Below are 20,709 nucleotides of genomic sequence, written 5' to 3'. Positions count from 1 at the left end.
TGAATATAGCCTATCTACAATCTTCTAGATCAGCGCGCAACACTGTAGTATGATGGAGTATAACATATGGCTTAAGTGGTTAAAGAAACTTTCATTTTCTTCTCATATAGTCAGCCAACATGCAGCTGATGTTTGTGCACTCATCCTAACTCATTTATATTTCTGTCTACTCATATCTATAGGTCCAAAACAGACCCAATAACGGGTGCCATGAAGAACACCAATTACCACCAACTTTAGTAAGTGTGATGAATTGTCGATTTGTGAAGGTCCCCTACTTTTGATCCATTCTTTCTAAAAAGGCTGGATCACTTATATACTAAATACTGTGTATATAAGTAGAGCAAGCTGTCTTGCTCGTGTGTAAACTATAACTTGTGTGTGTGTGTGTGTGTGTGTGTGTTCCTGCAGTGATCTTCTGGGTCTGGTGACCTATCTGGACTGGGTGATGATTTTCGTGACCATTTGCTCCTGTATATCTATGTTGTTTGAGTCGCCTTTCACGAGGGTCATGCAGGCACCCTCATTACAGGTAATACAACTGTATGAATGGATGGACGGACGGACGGACGAACGGACGGATGCATGAACTTGAAAAGGTCTCGCAGCTCACCTTTAAGACTGTAAGAGCGTCTTAGGAGTGAGTTGCGAGCCATTCTTTCCTTTATTTATGTATGGCTGACAGATGTAGGTAGATGGATGGAAACATATGCATATACTATTTGCATAGTATGCATATCAGATGAGAATATGAGATGATAATGTCTGAATTACCATGAATGATGCTTTGTATGTTACAGATCGGAGAGTACGTGTTTGTGATCTTTATGAGCCTCGAGCTGAATCTGAAGATAATGGCCGACGGTCTGTTCTTCACCCCTACCGCTGTCATCAGAGACTTTGGAGGAGTCATGGACATCTTCATCTACCTGGTAAGTTATCCACATCCTCCTGCAGTGGAAACAGGAAGTGAAGCCAAGCAGCGGGTCCTGAAATAAACCTAATTCTTTTAGGGAAACTTGTAGGGTAAAGTGTAATGAATTGTTTAGAGAGTGAGAGCGGGTTGATCTTGATAGGCGGTTTTTGACTTTAAATGCGCTATGGGAGGTCTCCTAAGGCAGATCAGACTTGGAATACAAGAACGCTGTTTGATTACATTTGCGGGATAATGAGCTTGTTGCAAATTTCACGAAGATCGCCTTTTAATGACTGTAAACAACTTCATTTGGTTCAGACGCATCACTCATTATTCGTGTTCTGCCAGCGTTTCCTCTGCATCAGCTCGTTCCAAAATAACTCAATTTTCTTGTGTGAATGTTATTTGCATATAGATTATTCAAACAGGGATGTGAGACTGAGCTGGCATCTTGCTGTCTAGCCTAGAGATGCCAGTTCCTGTCGCAGTTGCGCTGCAAAAGAACAGAGCCGCATCCGTTTGATTTTGTTTTTGTTTGGCAGATACTGGTTGGATGAGACTATTTCTAGTCTGCCAATGTGAGCAAATAAACTAAAGGTACACTTTAGCACCAAATGCTAGAAATTTACGGTATATAGGTTAACTAACTTTAAAAGGACATTGGGATTGTATTTAGTGCCCCCCCTCTTCTTTCCCTGTTCGCTTATCTCCCTCCCATCCTGTAGGTGAGCCTGATCTTCCTGTGCTGGCTGCCTGGCAACGTCCCACCAGAGTCGGGGGCTCAGCTGCTGATGATGCTGCGCAGCCTGCGACCGCTACGAATCTTCAAGCTGGTCCCCCAAATGAGGAAGGTGGTGCGCGAGGTCCTCAAGGGATTCAAGGAGATCTTCCTGGTCAGTGCCTCCATCTCTGAGCAAATGGAAACACTAAAAAAAAAAACTAAATAGATTGACACACTCACTCACACACACACATTAACTTTACATTATGGAGCTGAGACGTAGAGCCTGGGATCCACACATAGTGAGCAGGTTATGCAGTAATTGCTGACTTTCTCCAGCTGTGGCTGCGGTGGGTTTCCCTTGCCTCCGTTCAGGCCAAGGCATTACCCCTCTGAGCACACGTGAAGACTGAACTGTGAGGGAAGTCCATGTTTGCCTTTAACTCTTTGTCGATCTCCTGTCACATACACAGGTCTCCATTCTGCTCCTCACACTGATGCTGGTGTTCGCGAGCTTTGGGGTTCAACTGTTTGCTGGAAAGCTTGCCAAGTGCAATGACCCCCACATCTTTGAACGGGTACAGTAGAAGTGGAAAAGTGGCTGTAGAACTACAGTCACTGGGGGGAGGGGGGGGGGGGGATCTACATGTAAGATCAATGATCCAATGAGCCTTGTCATTCTGGTGTTTGTGCCAAGTAAGATCAATTATCCAATGAGCCTTGTTATTCTGTTGTTTTGTGCCAATGGCAGCTTTGCATTGCATTGCGCCAGTTCTTCTTTTAAAGCTCTGTGGTTATTGTAGAAGGACTAAGGAAAGAAAGAGTCCACCCAGACGGCTTAATGCTCTGTGTATCTTTTACTGTGCAAAACAGCAGACAGACAGCAAAGTTTCGAACACAGCTGGTCTTCCTCAGGTGAAAATAATCAAGGTGACCCAATATTTAATAGTCTAATACAGCACTTTTAAATTAATTTTAAAAGACACAGATCTTAAAAGTGGGATTCATTGTAAAACATTTAGCTTTATATTGTGAGTGTATTGGAACCTGTAGTTTCCCCTATTGTATAATTCTGCTTGGTGCTTGACACTACAAGACTACTTGGGTCACCTTGATTATGTTCACCGGAGGAAGACCAGTTGCTGTTTGTCTGCTGTTTTGCACAGTAAAAGACACACGGCGCATCAAGCTGTCTGTGCGGACTCTTTCTGCTTTTTAACATGTCCTGCACCAGCGACTACAATGATGTGCATAACACTACCTTTTTTGAATTATTGTAGAAGGATTGCCACGGTATATTCAGAATCAACGTCAGTGTTTCCAAAAACCTCAACCTGAAACTCAAGCCCGGGGAGAAGAAGCCAGGCTTCTGGGTACCAAGAGTCTGGTAAAGATTTCATTTCTTATTCTTTCTGTTTTTGTGACTAATCTATTTTGACATTACAGTTGGCATTCCCTTTTTATCAAAACAGATTAATGATTTGTGTTCCCATGCTGTCCCGTGCCAGGGCCAACCCCCGTAATTTCAACTTCGACAACGTGGGAAACGCCATGCTGGCTCTGTTCGAGGTGCTGTCACTCAAAGGTTGGGTGGAAGTCCGAGACGTCATCATTCACCGCGTTGGACCGGTACCAAGCATGGCCCTATCTCCCATCAATCTGTTCTCTTTCTTTTTTTCATTACTGACTCATACCGTCTGCCAGCGAGATTGCTATGTTATTCAAGTGGGACCTTGTCTCCGTCTGTCTGCAGATCCATGGCATCTACATCCACGTCTTTGTGTTCCTGGGCTGTATGATCGGACTCACACTGTTCGTGGGCGTCGTCATCGCTAACTTCAATGAGAACAAGGTTGCAATCTCACGGATGTCTCAAAGACATGAATGGCCTGTGTTTTTTAGAGCAGCGTGGGTCATTGATGTACTGTTTATTGTTTATTACAGGGAACCGCTCTGCTCACGGTGGACCAGCGGAGGTGGGAGGATCTGAAGAGCCGGCTGAAGATTGCCCAGCCTCTCCACCTGCCCCCACGCCCAGGTCTGATCATTTGAATTATTTTATTTGGATTCACACACACACACACACACACACACACACACACACACACACACACACACACACACACACACACACAACCAGCCCACCTACGCAGTTGGCACTGAGTTCCGAGGTACAGTACAGTCTGGTATTTTTACAGAATTCTTGCAGTCTGGCCTCCACTACAGCAGCAGAAAATAATGATTATGACCATTACATTTAGCCCTAAAGCACTGCAAGTCTTTGTTCCATTTCTCAATTGATCATGCACTGCGTTTGTATGTCTTGGTGGAAAGGTGGGCGTTTGTGCGTGGATGTATGTGTGTGTATTTGCACATTGTTAAGCAGCACCTGCGTGATTAAGCTAATTTGATGAGGCCTATTTCTTCATTGGGCAGAGCTGGCAGATTAATTCCTCATCGACAGCAGTGCGTTCATCATATTAAATTACACATGCATGTCACTGCCCTCCCATGGCATTTTATTGACTGATTGAGTTTATCGAGTGACGCCAGTATAGCCAAATGAACACTCCCAGGCTACTTTGATAGGACCTTCCCCTGCTTGTTTGTGTGGCATTAAATCAATCATGTTTCATTACGAGGGAATACATTGATACAGGTGCTTGGGTGACGCAGGGGTAATTTTCTTTCTTTCCACCTGCCACTGGAGCTGGAGGAGGCCCAGGCAGGTATGGTAGTATGGGGGAATAGCCTCCTCTACACTGGCAGTTAGTACAGTCCTGTCCTGGAACTAACAGAAAATCGATGTGCCTTACTTAGTCAGCTGATACCAACTATACTGTCAACCTGACTCTGATCCGCATCCAGCGGCCCACAGCGCCCACTCCACTCAATCAACCCAATCACTGCTGGCAAATCATCACAGAACTGGCTCCCATCACAACATGAGACGTGCATGAGAAATTATGGAGCTCTCGAGTTCCCGCATCGGATATTGATTTTGGTATCGGAAAGCCTGTTTTGAAATGTTTAGTCAGATTTAGTTGTTTAGTGTGCTTGTGTTGCAAATGAAAATATCTTTCGGTCTGCATTCAAGGCATATAATCGTGCCACATACTGCATGTGCTGTGGTTAAATGTCCACTGAAGATGTCGTTACACAAGCTAATGTGCCTATAAAACAGCAATATTATCGCTGGCAGTAAAATGTGACAGTTGCTAGTGGTCATTTCAGGCTGTTTGTCAGGGAAGATCCCCTTACGTAAGGGGAAAAACAGGTACTGCACCTGTTTATTTGGCCCATAAAGTCATGATGAATTATCAATGAAGAAACATGTTCCCCCTTACAATTACCTCTATGTTACTGTTATGTCTTTGTTTTGAATGGCTGTTTTGACCATTTTTAATTCCTTAGCAGAAAACCATGTATTAATCTGCCTAATTAAATAAAACAAATTGGCCGAATAAATTGCTAAATAATTTGCAATGCTAAATGGGACACCATACAGTATATATACTGTATGTGTGTGTGTGTGTATATATTGAGGCCGTTATTTTAAGAAGGTTCCTTGTATCACTGACAGAAACTGGGGGTTTCCGGGCCAAGATGTATGATATCACCCAGCACCCCTTCTTCAAGCGGGGCATCGCTGTGCTGGTGTTGGCCCAGTCTGTACTGCTGTCTGTCAAGGTACACACTCTGATCCCTATTGAATACATCACGTTGTCCCACTGACGTGTTCTTACTGATGTCTGATCCTGTGTACGTGCATGTCTTCTCCAGTGGGATGCAGAGAAAAAACATGAACAGACGGTTCCTTTAGCCACCATGTCAGTTGTCTTCACCTTAATCTTTGTGTTGGAGGTGAGCCCATTTTCCTGTCTCTACCCATCTTAAAGGGATAGTTCACCCCAAAAATGACTTATTTTCAATCAATTACACACCCCATGAAGCCTTGAATTCATGGAGATGTTTTTGTTTTTGTCGCATTCCTAAGCCAATAATTTGATGACCGGCAGAAAGATGCTAATGTCTCCGGTAGGAGACACAAAGTTGACACTTTGACACTCCTACCGGAGCCACCGACGTCATCAAATTATTGGCTTAGGAATGCGACAAAAACAAAAACATCTCCATGAATTCAAGTCTCCATGGGGTGTGTAATCGATAGAAAACAAGTCAATTTGAGGGTGAACTACCCCTTTAAGGGTTTCTCAAACACCCTTCTGGGTTTGGAAATATTCTTCTGGATGTACTGTATAGATGCCGGATTTTCTGATGGTGTTCATTGCTGCTTTTTCCACCTAGGTGACCATGAAGCTGATAGCCATGTCTCCAGCTGGGTACTGGCAGAGTCGACGGAATCGTTACGACCTGCTGGTCACATCACTGGGACTCATCTGGATAGTGCTGCACTTTGCCTTAATGGTCAGATGATGGACATACAGTACAATAAATAGACAATCAAAATCATATTTACTGAAACAAATCAAAAGTTATTTGACCCTCTTCACCCTAAATTTGAATGAATTGGTCCATTTCTGATTGGTCAGCATCTGCTTGTCTTTTCTTTATTTCCCAAAGATTACCAGATTATATCCATTAAACATGATCTTCATCAGAAGTGGCACAAGTTGTTTATTTACACACAAAAGCATTCAACAGGAACAAATTAATTTCCCTATGAAAGTAAACGTAAAACGAATGTAGCTCTCCCACAGTGGGTGAGGAGAAACAGTAGTTACTACTCTACCATACATCTGTCAGTGTAAAAAAAAACATAGTTACAATAAAAGTCGAGATGAACATAATTGCAAAATGAATGATAATGTATACGTACTGTAGAGGAATGACACTTTTATAGTCAATCTCTTGGGACTCATTTTGTCTGCCCTGATCATTTTAACCTGAGACCCGATTCTACAAATGTCTAAATCCTAACAGTTTTCTGAAAAACATATGTTGCTATATCAGTGGTGCTCAAAAAAAATTATGTCAAGGACCCCAAAATTATATGTATTTGGCCTCCAACCCACATCTCAAAATATTTTGTTCCAGGGACCCCCAGAAGCAAAGATTTCAGTAAAAAAAAATTGCTTTAAAATAGTGTGGCACGAAGTGACACGCTGGGAGCTGGTATATCTGATCTGTTTGAATAGCCAACGCTAAAATCTAAAATGACACTTGATGCTTTCTTGGTTTTAATGGGTTAACAAGGATGATTCAAAGAGCTGGCACCAGAAAATGTGCGTCTTATGAGCTGGTGATTCATACCGTATATACGTTGAAATAGAGCCAGTCTTAATGCTTGGCTCACCTGACAGACAAGACGGGCTGAGAGGGATGGTGTTACTCACCCTAGCTAATGAATATTCATGTCAGAGAAAGCCTAACCGAAGCCAATGGAAAATTGCCATAGAAAGATCCATTAAAGCATTTATAACTAATCGGATAAAATTAGCTGAAAAAGCTAAGATGACTCTTGTCCCATTAGAATTCTATAATGAAGACATTCTCATTGAATGTCTCACCATTGCACTGAATCACACTCACATGCAAGCACGGTTGTCTTACTGTTCAGTTCCTTTCTATGGGTTGATATCAGTCGTTTGTTCCGATGTTATGCTTCTCCCAAGCCAATGGCATGTGTAATGAGTGCTCCCTCCTTTGTGTATCCTTTCCTCCCCCAGAATGCCTACACCTACATGATGGGCACATGTGTGATTGTATTCAGATTCTTCACAATATGTGGGAAGCACGTGAGTAGACTTTTACCTGAGCACATTCTCAATGCATTATCTTGTGTCAAAGTACAATAATAATAATAATAATAATCTTTATTTATAGAGCACCGCTCAGACATAAATGTAGTTCAAAGTGCTTTACATTCAAGTTCAAAACGCAGGTTAAAACGAAGCAATAAGTTAAAGTCTAGTCAAGAAGAAAATTAAAACCGTGAAATTAAAAGGGAAAAAACTATTAAATGGAGATTAAAGGCAAGGTCATAGAAGTGGGTTTTTAGCTGCCTCTTAAAGCCATCAACCGAGGTTGCCTGTCTGATATGCAGGGGGAGTAAGTTCCAAATCCTCGGCACATAGCTACCAAAGGCAGCATCACCATGTCTCTTACCATTTGTCGATGGCTCCGTCACCAGTCCAGCACCGAGTGACCTGAGGGGGCGGCCTGGGACATACTTCAACAGGCAATCCGATAAATAGGAAGACCATTCAAGACTTTGAAAACAATTCAAAGAACTTTAAAATCTATTTTAAACTTCACAGGGATCCAGTGCAAGGACGAAAGTACAGGGGTAATGTGGTCCCTTTTCCTGGTGTTGGTTAGGATTCTGGCTGCTGCATTTTGAATAAGTTGCAGCCGCTCAATCGTTTTCTTAGGCAAGCATGTGTAAAGTGCGTTAGAATAATCTAATCGTGATATTACAAAGGCATGAGTCAGTTTCTTTAAAAAATAATAATAGAAGTCCGCACTCTAACTTTGCAAAATATATATATTAATCCACTGTTGGTCCTGCACCTGCCGTCCAGAGGATGTGCCAGTTTTATCTTTTCTATGAGTCAGTTTCTTAGCATCCTCTAGAGAGAGAGGAAGGGTCTGACTCTTGCAATGTTTCTCAGATGGTAAAAGGCTATTTTAGTGACATTGCTAATGTGCTTTCCAAAATTAAGGTCAGGGTCAAGGATAACACCCAGGTTTTTCACAGTTGGTTTTACCTGTGAGGTCAAATTTCCGAGTTTACTCATTATTGCAAGCCTTTGAGCGTCTGTGCCAATGATAAGGATTTCATTTTTTTCTTGGTTTAGTTTGCGAAAATTGCTGTTGTAGCAATAAAACACATTTGTGTGTGTGTGTGTGTGTGTGTGCGCTCGTTTGTGCCTGTAGGTGACGTTAAAGATGCTTCTGCTGACTGTGGTGGTCAGCATGTATAAGAGCTTCTTCATCATCGTGGGCATGTTCCTCCTCCTCCTCTGCTATGCTTTCGCCGGGGTTGTTCTCTTTGGAACGGTCAAATACGGAGAGAACATCAACAGGTTAGCTTGACCGCCTTCCTCTTCTACACCTTATGCTCTTACGCCTATACTGTGTTAGAGATTTTTAATTTGAACACTAGCAGAGATGTTTTCTGTACAATTACATCACTGTGTAAAATATCTTTCCTATAACACTGTCTGACCCGGTACTGTATATGTTTCTCCCCATTGACAGACATGCTAATTTCTCTACAGCGGGCAAGGCCATCACTGTCCTCTTCCGTATTGTCACAGGGGAAGATTGGAATAAAATCATGCATGACTGCATGGTAAGACAGGAAAGCAGGTCTGCCACACTACACAAATGTACTGCAGCATACGTCGCTGACTCATTCAATACATTATTACTATTTAAATTAGACATTGTTATTTGATTGAAAAAACAGTACAAATATGTGTAAAAACAATTCTCCAACAAAATAAATAAAACACAAGTGACTGGTGTATTAACAACACGAACCTTAAATTCCCTATTCTTGGCATGTCATAACAAGGGAACATTTATCTAAAATACTAGGTGAACATTCGTTGAAAAGAGACTTGGTGTAAACGGGGGAAAAGGAGGGGGCCTAGTGCCTAGTATAGAATCCTGAGCGACCCCAGTCAACGAGGTGTATAGGGTTTAGTGGATAAAAAATAAAACTCCACTCGGGGACCCAAGTCCAATTATTTCTAATGTTTTTTAACTGATGATGAAGAGGTTAAGGGCCCTCACTGCCTCAAGATATGTGCCGTTACAGAAACGAGTAGTTCAACTTACGGTCTTAATACTTTGTAAGCTTTTTTCCTGAAGGATGTGAAACAAAAAGTGCATCGGCTGCAATTTTTTGTCCCGTATAGTAATTTACGCTCTGTGTTTTACAGCACACAAGAGAGTCTTTACTAAACTATTATCGATCTCTGTGTGTATGTGTGTTGACCTAGTGGTTGATGTTGTTCCATGGAGGCCCATAACGTTGAAGTGAAATGTGTTTTGGGTTGTCTGTCACGCCCCCCAGGTGCAGCCGCCGTTCTGCACGCCGGATAAAGTCCGCTACTGGGAGACGGACTGTGGGAACTACGCTGGAGCCCTCATCTACTTCTGCTCATTCTACGTCATCATTGCCTACATTATGCTCAACCTGCTTGTGGGTGAGTTTGTGTGTGTGTCTATGAACCAGTGGTGGAAAAAGTACTCACATTTTCGAGTAAAAGTATCAATACTGCAATGTAGAAATACTCGGTTACAAGTAAAAGGCCTGTGTTCAAAATGTTACTTGAGTAAAAGTACAAATGTATTGGCATCAAAATATACTTAAAGTACCAAAAGTAAAAGTACTAAAATGTTTTCAAATAGCAGATCTACAAGCTCACAACGCGTCGCGATGCGACACGTTGTGAGCTTGTAGATCGGCTATTTTCAAATAGCCTATATATAAAACAGGGCTAAAGTGGTTAATGTATGTTTTATAATATAATAATTTATATCTGCAAAGTAACTAGCAACTAAAGTTTTCAAATAATTGTAGTGGAGTAAAAGTAATACAGATAAGGGAACTATTCTGTGCATCTGTAAGGCCTTTATTTCATTTTCTGCCGTAACGTGACGTAAACCCAGGAAGCTCGTAAAGCACAATAAACCTTGCAATTGCTCCCTGGACTGAATTTAACACAGCTATTACCACTTATCATTGGGGGCAATGATCAAACACCGCCATGCAGAAATTATGATCTCCCTCCCACTGCTGAGGAAGGGAAAGAGAGGAAGAGAGAGAGAGAGATGAAGGGAGAAGACAAGCGGGGAGAGATATAAAGACAGGAAGAGAGAGAAACTTAAATAAGTCAGTATTGGGTGTGAGCCAAGACAATCTCTTTCCATTTCTTTTTTCTGAGTGTGATCATCAGTGTTTCTATGGAGCGTGTCTGTTGACGTAGGTGACTGCACTGGATGATGAGGAGAGCCTCATGACAGTGCATAGGGCCATTTCACCGCCCTAAGGGTTACTGTACTCGTGGCGAATTGTGAGCTTGTAGATCGGCTCTTTTCAAATGGCCGAAATGTATTTAAGGCTGAAGCGGTTATGTAATAATAATCAAAAGCTACAAAGTAACTAGTCACTAAAGTTTTCAAATAATAGTAGTGGAGTAAAAGTACAATATTTGCCTCTGAGATGTAATGGAGTAGAAGTAAAAGTACTGAAAATTGGAAATACTCCAGTAAAGTAAAAAATACCTCAAAATTTTACTTAAAGGACGACTTCACCGATTTTCAACCTATCTTCATATAATTGGTCCTCACTACTACTCATGATACAATGGTACAATTTTTTTCTACTGGTAGACTCAGAGTCCCGTCTACCAGTGACATCATCAATGGGGAATCCAAGCTAATAGAAACTGCAGGCTTTCTATTCCTGGAAAGTTGCAATGCAATAAAAGAAGCCATCGTGTTAATAAAAATCTAAATAAAAAAATTGAAATCTTGTTGGAAAAAAAAATCATGCCTAACGATGATGTCACTGGTAGACAGGTTTCTGGATTGTCCACAGCCCTCCTATGAGACACAGACCAAGTAGATTTTTTTTTTACTATTTTAATATTTATATATAGTGAGGACCAATTACATGAAGATAGGTTGAAAATCGGTGAAGTCGTCCTTTAACACTCGCATGACTGAGGTTTCATACTCCTCCACCAAGCCTGAAAAACGATCATTTTGATCCCCAAATCAGGCTATCCTATTGGCCACTGTCTCCCCTCTGGGCTCCAGACTAGTTCACACTTTCTCCCCCAAACAGTGGGGGGTTCCATTGTCTTCTAAATAGCCATTAACATCTCAATTGCACTCTGCTGCAGGCAGAAACATTATAAAATAGTAATGTAGTATATATATATATAAAATAGTATTATAAAATGTAATGGTAACTGCAGATTCTGTATGTAAAATCTTTATTAAAAAAAAGCGTATAAAACAGCGCAATCTGTAGCGTCACATTAAACTCTTCAGTGAAACAGACAGTGAAATGGGTTGCCAAATTTTGAGAGAGAAATAAGCAGGCAGGTCTATGAAAATGTTACTGCATACGTTGTGCCCTGAGAAAAGTGAGACATGAAGCAGTAGGCTAGTGTGTATTTCTGTCTGACTCCTATATGTGAGCAGGCCTGGTGTTTCGGGCATCAACTCGCGAGTTGAAAAACAGTAGAAACTAGCTAAATAACTTTTTTTTTTTTGTTGCTGATTTTCGTTTTTTTCCATATTAACACAGTTCGAATGTTGAGGAAGCTTTCGATCCCAACAGATATCCGTTTTAGAATCATTAAGTGGTTTAAATTACATTACAAACACAGCAGTGTTTCTGTGTGTTTCTGTCGGTCTTGTGGGGGCGGAGAGTGGTTTTAACTTGCAGGGACAACAGTAGCATGAGTGGTTTTGGTTGGTCGTTGGCCCATTGTTCTCCGGTTACAAGCCTAATCCCCACCCATCAGTTTCGCTCCTCTCTGTGGTGGTGTAAAGTTACTAAGTACATTTACTCAATTACTGTACTTAAGTACAATTTTGAGGTATTTTACTTTACTGGAGTAATATCCACTGGGTGAATATTCAACCTGAGGCTGAAACTAACTTCACCACGGTGGGAAGCGGGTAGCCCTGGTCCAGAGCGTTAGTCAGTTCCCTCAAGTTCCCTCAAGAGTAGTGAAAATAAACAAAACCATTTCGCTACTCACCGAAACAAAGGCTGTTTTGTGTTGTTGAAAGTCTATTCTCGGAGGTGGGAAGACTCTCAGCACCCCACCTACTCTGTAAAATACACTTTTTGGGCAGAAAATAAAATATGTCCGCGAGACGGAAATTATTTGTATTTACTCCACAGTGCCCTCTACAGATTTGGTTAATGGTAAGTTCAAATTGTCCAGATCTGTAGAGGGCGCAGTGGAGTAAATAAAAATAATCTCACTAACGCTCTGGACCAGGACTAGGAAGCGGCCAGTATTGCGTTAGTCTTTTTCGGGACAGAATCTAGTTGTATAAACAATATAACATTGTAGCGAACACAGCAGCTACAGTAGGTGAGGGCAGCCCCAGCTAAACAACAGGCCGCTCGACATTCGTATGGAAGTATTTCACTGAAGATGTGGCCAAAACAACAGTGGAGTAACGAGGCTAGGAGCTAGCATTGTTAGCTCGCCGCCAAGCGTCATGGCAGAACGTACACCTGGTGTTTGCATTTCTCCATTTACAACTCGTACATCTACATAAACGTTCATATTTCAAATATAAAGTGCTTATCTCATGGCCAGGGATGTTAAAATTCTGTTCGGGTAACCCATAAGTACCCATAATCTCCGTATTGTCAAAAAAAAAACATTTTAATCCGATCGGTGGCCATTTTCTCCGTATTTTCTCCATGCTTTCAACTACGTGACCCTATCGGTTGGGAGGTGTAATTGCACTCTGATACACTATAACTCTATGAGCAAATGATCGCCAATCGGATTAAAATGCTTTTTATTGAACAATACAGAAGTTACGGGTACTTATACCCACCCGAAGTAAATTGTAACATCCGTGGCCACGGAATAAGAACTTTATATTTGAAATCCGAACTTTTATGTAGATATACGGGCTGTAAATGGAGAAAGTGCAAAAAACAGGTTGAAGTTTCGTCATGACTGTCATAATATGACCGTCAAGTATGCTGCTATAAATCTAGTAGCAGCAAGCGAACTATAGTAACTTGTAAACAACCCAGTGTGCAAACTGTGCACAAAACACGTGGGCAGCTATATTATTATTACCATTATAATGTATATATATATAATAATAATAATATTAATAGAAAGACGTGAAAAACAAGCCCAAAGTCGCTTATAATAAGCAGACATGGCAACATAGCCTCGCACAGACTCGCTGCACAGCTCGTCTACGGGCCGCTCTGCGGGGGGTCTAGAGGTGTCAACTGCTCTTGCCTGGGGGAGAGGGGGAGAGCGGTCAATTTAGCCGAAATATAACGGCTGGGATGGTATATATGGTATATATTTCATATTTATAATACGTTTCAGAAGAAAAAAAAAACGGAGATGATTTGAAACAAATATTTAGGAAAAGTCATGAAAGGGGAACTTTCTCAGAGCTTCATGAGAGAAGATAATCCACTTTAAATTCTCAAAATCGGTCATATTGATAGCTTAGTCATGCAAGTGTTAAGTACAGTACTTGAGTACATGTACTGTACTTAGTTACTTTACACCACTGTACTTTACACCATTTTTCAAATGTATTTTTTTAAAGCAGGAACAAATCATTTCAATATGAGCACTTTATTGGGAGCTCTCATCCAGAACGCCATTAGCCTGGCCACTAACTCATATCAAATGTTGTCATCGTGCCAGATGATTACTTATCCCGGTATGGCACAGTTACAGCTGTCAGAACAGTCTCATGCAGAGTCTGACATGAGCACTAATAATCTAGCACGCCTCCAGATGGTTTGTACGACAATTGACTACAGCTGCATTGCTACAGTATGGCCTACTATTCTGTGAAAAAAAGTACGTTTAGCTAAGAGTGTTTTAATGCGTCCTTTTCTTCCCTGGGTTGTGACAGCCATCATTGTGGAGAACTTCTCTCTGTTCTACTCAACGGAGGAGGACCAGCTGCTGAGCTACAATGACCTGAGACACTTCCAGATCATCTGGAACATGGTCGACGACAAACGAGAGGTGAGGCCGAGGGAGAGAGGAGGTGTAACAGGACAAGAAGATGAGAGTGATGAGGGTACATTGCATGGAGGGAAGGGGTCTAAAATAAGTTGGTGTTAGTTAGTGTAAGGGTTAGTGTAAAGAGAAGGATAGAGACATAAAAAGGAGTCAAATTAAGAGGTGTAGAGGGAATGAGTTGTAATGGTAGAAAACATTGAAAAATTACGACTTCTATAATTATCATCAGGATATAATAGCCCTACAGGCACAGCTCAAAAGATGAGCGGTGAAAGACCCTAATCTCACTCAAAGCCACTTTCAATTGCTGGTTCAATAAAATGTTAATTGGCTGTGAAGAAAGGCGCAGTAGCTCCTGCAGTGTTGAATCTCTTTTTGAGTTCTGGCCAAGTCACAGTGACACGGGCAGCAGAGAGTCAAACATTCTTGCCTATGATCCTTTCACGACCTCCCTGGCTCTTTTTTCAGGGTCTGATCCCCACGTCCAAAGTGAAGTTCCTGCTACGTCTGCTCAGAGGTAGGCTAGAGGTGGATCTGGACAAGGACAAGTTGTTGTTCAAACACATGTGCTACGAGATGGAGAGACTACACAATGGAGCGGATGTCACCTTCCACGATGTGCTCAGGTGAGCATTCATCCGGGCGTAGGATGGAAATATACAGGATGGCAAAGACATTTTTTTAATTCCATCATCATCATTTAATGAATGAAATGACCCCTAGAGTGTAGACAGATACAGACTAATGTGCCCTCCCAAAATATGAACAACATCTTAGGCTGATTCATCAACACACATCTGTGTGCATCACATGTACAGAGAAAGCCACACCTAGCCTGGTAAAGCCCCTCCCTCCGGAAAATCTCATTTCCATTTGATTTCAGGAAGGAGTCTGGCATGAACATAGATATATATAAAGGCTAGATGACTCACCCGCGCTGCTGGCCAATGGAGTACGACGTTGCCACATGGCGGCCATCTTGCCACGGTCATTCATAACATTATGTCTATGGTGCATGTACTTTGAAATAACCATAGCGTGCTCAATTTTCATCCGATTTTCAAACAGTTTGGTGTGTTGTAAACACCAAAGATGTAGTTATGCATACTTAATTTTATATAATTAAAAAAAAACATGATTATAATTATAAGTCTGCAGTATCATAACTACATCTTTGGTGTTTACAACACACCAAACCGTTTGAAAATCGGATGAAAATTGAGAGCACGCTATGGTTTCAAAGTATATGCACCATAGACATAATGTTATGAATGACCGTCCCAAGATGGCCGCGGTTGAGCTACGCTTGCGACGCCCCCTTGAGCCATCTAGCCTTTATATATATCTATGGGCATGAAGGCTTGTATGGGCGTTTCTAGCGCATTACCAAAAAAACGAGCCTATCAGCGTCGTCGCTCATCGTTCTGTGATTGACAGCAAAAGTTGGCCAATCAGGTGGCGAGTTCGAGTGAGCCCGAATGGACCCGAGTGCAGCCTGAGTGCAGCCGACCAAACACGAACGGCAGCCATTGTTTCTGTGGGCAGTTTCTACTTTTTATTTTCGGTTTTAAAACGCTCTCAAACTTCTTTTTTGAGGCACGGAATTTACTTATAAGATATCGTTTGGATAGAATTTAGTTGTTTAACTTCATATAAGCTCTGTCAATTAATCATGACAGAGCCTATTTAAAAATAAAAATTCAGAGAACCGGCAGGGGCGGGCAGTGACACACATGTATCCGAATTAGGCAACCTATTTTGGGCATGGCCATCTCAAAAGTCCCGTTGCGTCACATTAGTCTGGAGGTGGTAAAAATGCACTGCAATTGGCTGAAGGGGAACAACGATCATTGGCTGAAGAGGTTGTCAGTCAACGGTATTACTCCCGCCCAACTCCAGCCCACAGCCAATATTGCAGAATGGGCGATCATGCCTGACTCACTTTTGAAATAAATTACAAATGAGTAATCTTTGAAAGTCAAAGTTAATGTGGATAAGTGTACGGCGCTCGCCGCTCGGGTGGCGCAGTGGTAAAGCACACCACCGCGGCGGTTGTGGGTTCGAATCCACCGTGGTGCATCCGGCTTTGCCGAGCTTCTATACGAAGACGATTGGCGCTTGTTCGAGGGAGGGAAGCCGGGCGGGGAGGATGTCTCTGCATGTATTCCTACGGGATGGGGCGGCGCCTGTCAGCAGGGAGTGTTGGGCAGGAGTAGAACGAAGGCTCTACGTCCTCCCGGTGGTGGCTCCTCACTGGCAGGTCAGTAGGATACAACAGCATGGTGAAAAGGGTGTAAAAAACTAAAATCTAAAAGGGGTCAAGTGTGTTAAATATTGAACCAAATGAAAAGCATTAACAAGAGCTAGTGACTAAATAATAACTACAGTAGATTGGCTTTATTGGAAATCCAGGTAATCTTTTTTACATTTCCTGAAAAGTCACAATTTTGGATAGGTTTTCTGCCTGACGGTGACGATATGCATCAACTATACAAAATAAATGCACTTTGGATTACAACATAATTTCCTGTGTTTCATGAAACTGCGTGTTGCTGTGCGCTCCCGCAGTATGCTGTCCTACCGCTCGGTGGACATCAGGAAGTCTCTCCAGCTGGAGGAGCTGCTGGCCAGGGAACAGCTGGAGTACACCATAGAAGAAGAGGTGGCCAAACAGACCATTCGCATGTGGCTCAAGAAGTGCCTCAAACGCATCCGTACTGTAAGACCCTCCACACACACACACACACACACACCCACCCACATGTACAACCTGCATATATCTCCTCATGACACATGCACGTGTATACACACACACACACACGTTACATGAGGTCTACAAACGCATTCCTGTAAACACACGTACATGTGTGGTGTACACACAATATGAATTAGGGATTGCGTGAAAAGAATGAAGAATCAGTAGTCTGCACATAGACGTATTCAATTGTTATTTATCATGTTCAAAACCTCTAAACGATGATGCTGAAACAATACTATATAAGTATACACTTTCTCTCAAAGCCTCACGCATGAACGAGCAATGTGCCTGGGGGTGCAAGATGCTACATACACAAGCATTCATGAATACACAGGCCTGGAGGCTTTTATGCCAAACTCTGAAGGTGCGTTCCCACCGAAAGATAAAAGACACAAAATATCTTAAAATATCTTTCTACTGGCTTGAATCGCTCCACTTTGGTCGCGCTGGTCAGTGTTGGTCGGGGGAAAGCGGACATCGCCTCAGTTGGGATTTTCCAGCTGGAGCGAAGATACAGGGGTGATGGAACCACTCAATGCAACATCGCGCCAAGTCGCGTTTTTGCATTGACTTTAGATGTAATCGCACCGCTCCAACAAATATTTTATCTTTCGGTCGGAACGCACCTTCACTCACCGCATGCCTCGGCGTGCACTTCTAGAAACAGCAGCAGCCGTGCAGCATCATCGAAGGCCTGAAGAAGAGCCAGCAGCAGGAGCTCAGTCGCCTCCTCAACCCCCCCAGCATAGAGACCACCGTGCCCAGCGAAGACCACAACACTAACAACCAGGAAAACCCCTCTCAGCCGGAGGTAAAGGCTCCATGCTGCCAAACACGCACGCACCCATGCACGCACACACGCACGCACGCACACACACACACACACACACACACACACACACACACACACACACACACACACACACACACACACACACACACACACACACACACACACACACACACACACACACACACAGTCAGTAGACAGTCACAGCTTGATGTACAGCAGGCGAGTGATATTATCGCTGTTGGGTGGAAACCTGTCCAAAACTGTTACTTTTCAAGAAATGGAAAAAAGACCTGTGTTCCAATGCAGTTATCATTTAGTCACAAGCTCTTGTTAATACTTTTCATTGGTTAAATATTTTAAAAAAAAACACAGTATACAGTACACTGTATATAGTATGACAAAGTAGGCCATTAATTTACAGGGGGAAAAAAAAATGAGGTTTCTGCCCGACAGCAACGATAACCTGCAGGTGTAAGTGAACCCCCTTCCGTTGTGTTGTGTTGTTTAGCTGAGTGGCCTGCAGCAGCTGCTGAGCCCTACGCTGTCAGACAGAGGAGGCTACCGGCAGGACTCCTCAGACCTAGGGCGACCGCAGAGGAAACTGGGACAGTGGCGGCTGCCAGCAGGTTAGTACATTGGTCCGGGGACCCCCACGGGTCCTTGGGGGGGTTCTAGGGGGTTCCCAGCAAAAGTAGTTAATGTAGCGTCACATTATTTTAACCACTTTGACCTTTTATACTTTGGCTATTTTTCAAAAATCTTGAACATTAGTGAACATTTTTAACACAAATCTTTGGTTCTGGGGGTCCCTAGCACAACGTATTTTCAGATGGGGGTCCGCGGCCGAATATTTATCAATTTGGGGGTCCGTGACATGAAAGCGTTTTTGAGAACCACTGGGTTAGTACAGTAGTGATGGGAACGACCGTTCATTTCAGTGACTCTGAGTGAGTCATTTAGTTAAGTACACCAATTCCAATTAATTTTGTCGACTAAAATTATGACGAAAAATGTTCGCCGACGCGCTTTTTTTCACTGACGATTATAAAAACTAAGCTATGATGGCTAAAACTATCACTAAATATACTGACTGAATTTCGTCAACAAATAATAATTAGACGAAAATGTTAGGGAGGGACTAGTGGAGAAAAGATCCAGTAGAACTAAGTCAAGTTATTTTATGCTTGGTTGCACGTGGGTGTCACAAATCAGGCATTATGACGCCATTTGCTTGCCAAAATATTTTTTTGTCGACTAAATCAACTGTAGATTAGAGCCCTGCGTCGGGAGCGGGATCCCACAGTACCGCAAAACACAGGTTGAGAATGTTTCTCCTGTGTTGTAATTATAAGTGTAAATCTATGGTCTATCTGTGTGTGTGTGTGCGTGCGTGCCTGCGTGTGTTCGGTGCAGGTCGTGCCAGTGTCAAATCGATTGTGTGCAACAAGATGAACCCGGTCAACGATGAGGCGTCTTCGGGGTCGGAGGTTAAGAAGTGGTGGACGCGTCAGCTGACCGTGGAGAGCGACGAAAGTGGCGAGGACGTCATTGACAGTTAGAGACTGTGACACACCTCACAGAGGTTGATATTGTATCTTTTGGGGTTTCGCGACTGTTAGAGAGAGAGAGAATACTTTATGGCAGGGGTCTTCAACAGGGGGTCCTCAGAGTTACTACAGGGGGGGCGCCAAATTTTTGCGTGATAAGATTTTTTTTAACTTTAACCACTTGAACCGTAGCATCCCTTTTCTGAGGAGAACTTTAGCCAAAAATAGCCGATCTACAAGCTCACAACGCCTCGCTGTGCGAGGCGTTGTGAGCTTGTAGATCTGCTATTTTTGGCTAAAGTTCTCCTTTAATCTGAAACACAATTTTATACAATATAGAGGGGGTCCCGGCTTCATCTCTCTCTCAGCTAGGGGGTCCTTGGCCTGAAAAACGTTGAAGACCCCTGCTTCAGGGCTGTGTCCGAAATCATTCACTCATTCACAGTCTAAGCAGAATAACTCAGAGTTCACAAATGTAACCAGATGGACCCGTAAGGTTCCGTTTTTGACAGAGTGGCTCTGTCCACTGGCGCATCCCACATGCAGCCAGACGAGTCGTGGGTTCGATTCCTGAGCCTAACGACCTTTGCTGCGTGTCACTCCCCGTCTCGTATACACTGTACTATCCAAATAAAGGCATAAAAGCCCCAAAAATATCTTTTAAAAAATACAGATTTCCTCCAATGGTCCCCTCCCATAAATACAGAGTGGTCCCTAATCACTATAGTGCAGTGAGTAGGGAGTGATTTCAGACACAGCCTAAAAGACTTTTTTTAAAGTTTGTTTTTGCGTACAGAACCCATTTACTGCAGTGGGAAGACTTTCTATGCAGGCACTTTTGGTGTTCATGGAGCTGCATGGAGCTGATTAATCTTTGTGATTTTATGGCCATGAGAGGGAGGGATGTTTTTTTTTAATTCGTTGCAGGGGAGGAATGAACTAAGAAGCTGCTACCAATACACATTTTATACTGTTTTACATCACGTTTGAAGAGGATTCAACGAAGGACCATAAACCATGAAAAACAGATGGAGCTCACATAGTTCCAATATACTGAGCAGAAGCTGTTTTAACAGCTCAAAACAAGTATAGTTTCTACAGCTGCTTTTATTTCGGATATCAAAACTTTGTCTTTGTTCTCGTATTCTCTTTGTTTATTGTGCCAATAATGTCTGTCTGTTCTAATATTAAGTGTTTATTATATATATTCATATGGTCACTTTATACT

General features: G+C 42.5%; 1 protein-coding gene across 1 annotated transcript in view; it reads left to right on the top strand.

Annotated features, from left to right (window-relative positions):
* Window positions 1–19,590, top strand: part of nalcn (sodium leak channel, non-selective) — a 112,244-nt gene extending 92,654 nt beyond the window's left edge. Inside the window, exons 22-43 of the mRNA XM_080457026.1 lie at window positions 183–239; window positions 412–532; window positions 801–932; window positions 1,642–1,809; window positions 2,111–2,215; window positions 2,918–3,024; window positions 3,146–3,266; window positions 3,391–3,489; window positions 3,582–3,675; window positions 5,221–5,327; window positions 5,421–5,501; window positions 5,946–6,065; window positions 7,328–7,396; window positions 8,538–8,686; window positions 8,862–8,955; window positions 9,685–9,817; window positions 14,271–14,386; window positions 14,852–15,009; window positions 16,952–17,102; window positions 17,803–17,952; window positions 18,443–18,560; window positions 19,348–19,590. Coding sequence (XP_080313152.1) covers window positions 183–239; window positions 412–532; window positions 801–932; window positions 1,642–1,809; window positions 2,111–2,215; window positions 2,918–3,024; window positions 3,146–3,266; window positions 3,391–3,489; window positions 3,582–3,675; window positions 5,221–5,327; window positions 5,421–5,501; window positions 5,946–6,065; window positions 7,328–7,396; window positions 8,538–8,686; window positions 8,862–8,955; window positions 9,685–9,817; window positions 14,271–14,386; window positions 14,852–15,009; window positions 16,952–17,102; window positions 17,803–17,952; window positions 18,443–18,560; window positions 19,348–19,493 — 2,596 coding nt within the window. The 3' untranslated portion in view covers window positions 19,494–19,590. The remainder of the gene's footprint in view (window positions 1–182; window positions 240–411; window positions 533–800; window positions 933–1,641; window positions 1,810–2,110; window positions 2,216–2,917; window positions 3,025–3,145; window positions 3,267–3,390; window positions 3,490–3,581; window positions 3,676–5,220; window positions 5,328–5,420; window positions 5,502–5,945; window positions 6,066–7,327; window positions 7,397–8,537; window positions 8,687–8,861; window positions 8,956–9,684; window positions 9,818–14,270; window positions 14,387–14,851; window positions 15,010–16,951; window positions 17,103–17,802; window positions 17,953–18,442; window positions 18,561–19,347) is intronic.
* The last annotated feature ends 1,119 nt before the right edge of the window (window positions 19,591–20,709 follow it).

This window comes from Gymnoscopelus braueri (genome assembly GCF_963280865.1).
Source record: "Gymnoscopelus braueri genome assembly, chromosome: 18".
Taxonomy (NCBI): Eukaryota; Metazoa; Chordata; class Actinopteri; order Myctophiformes; family Myctophidae; genus Gymnoscopelus; species Gymnoscopelus braueri.
This window is presented reverse-complemented; position numbering and strand designations above follow the sequence as displayed.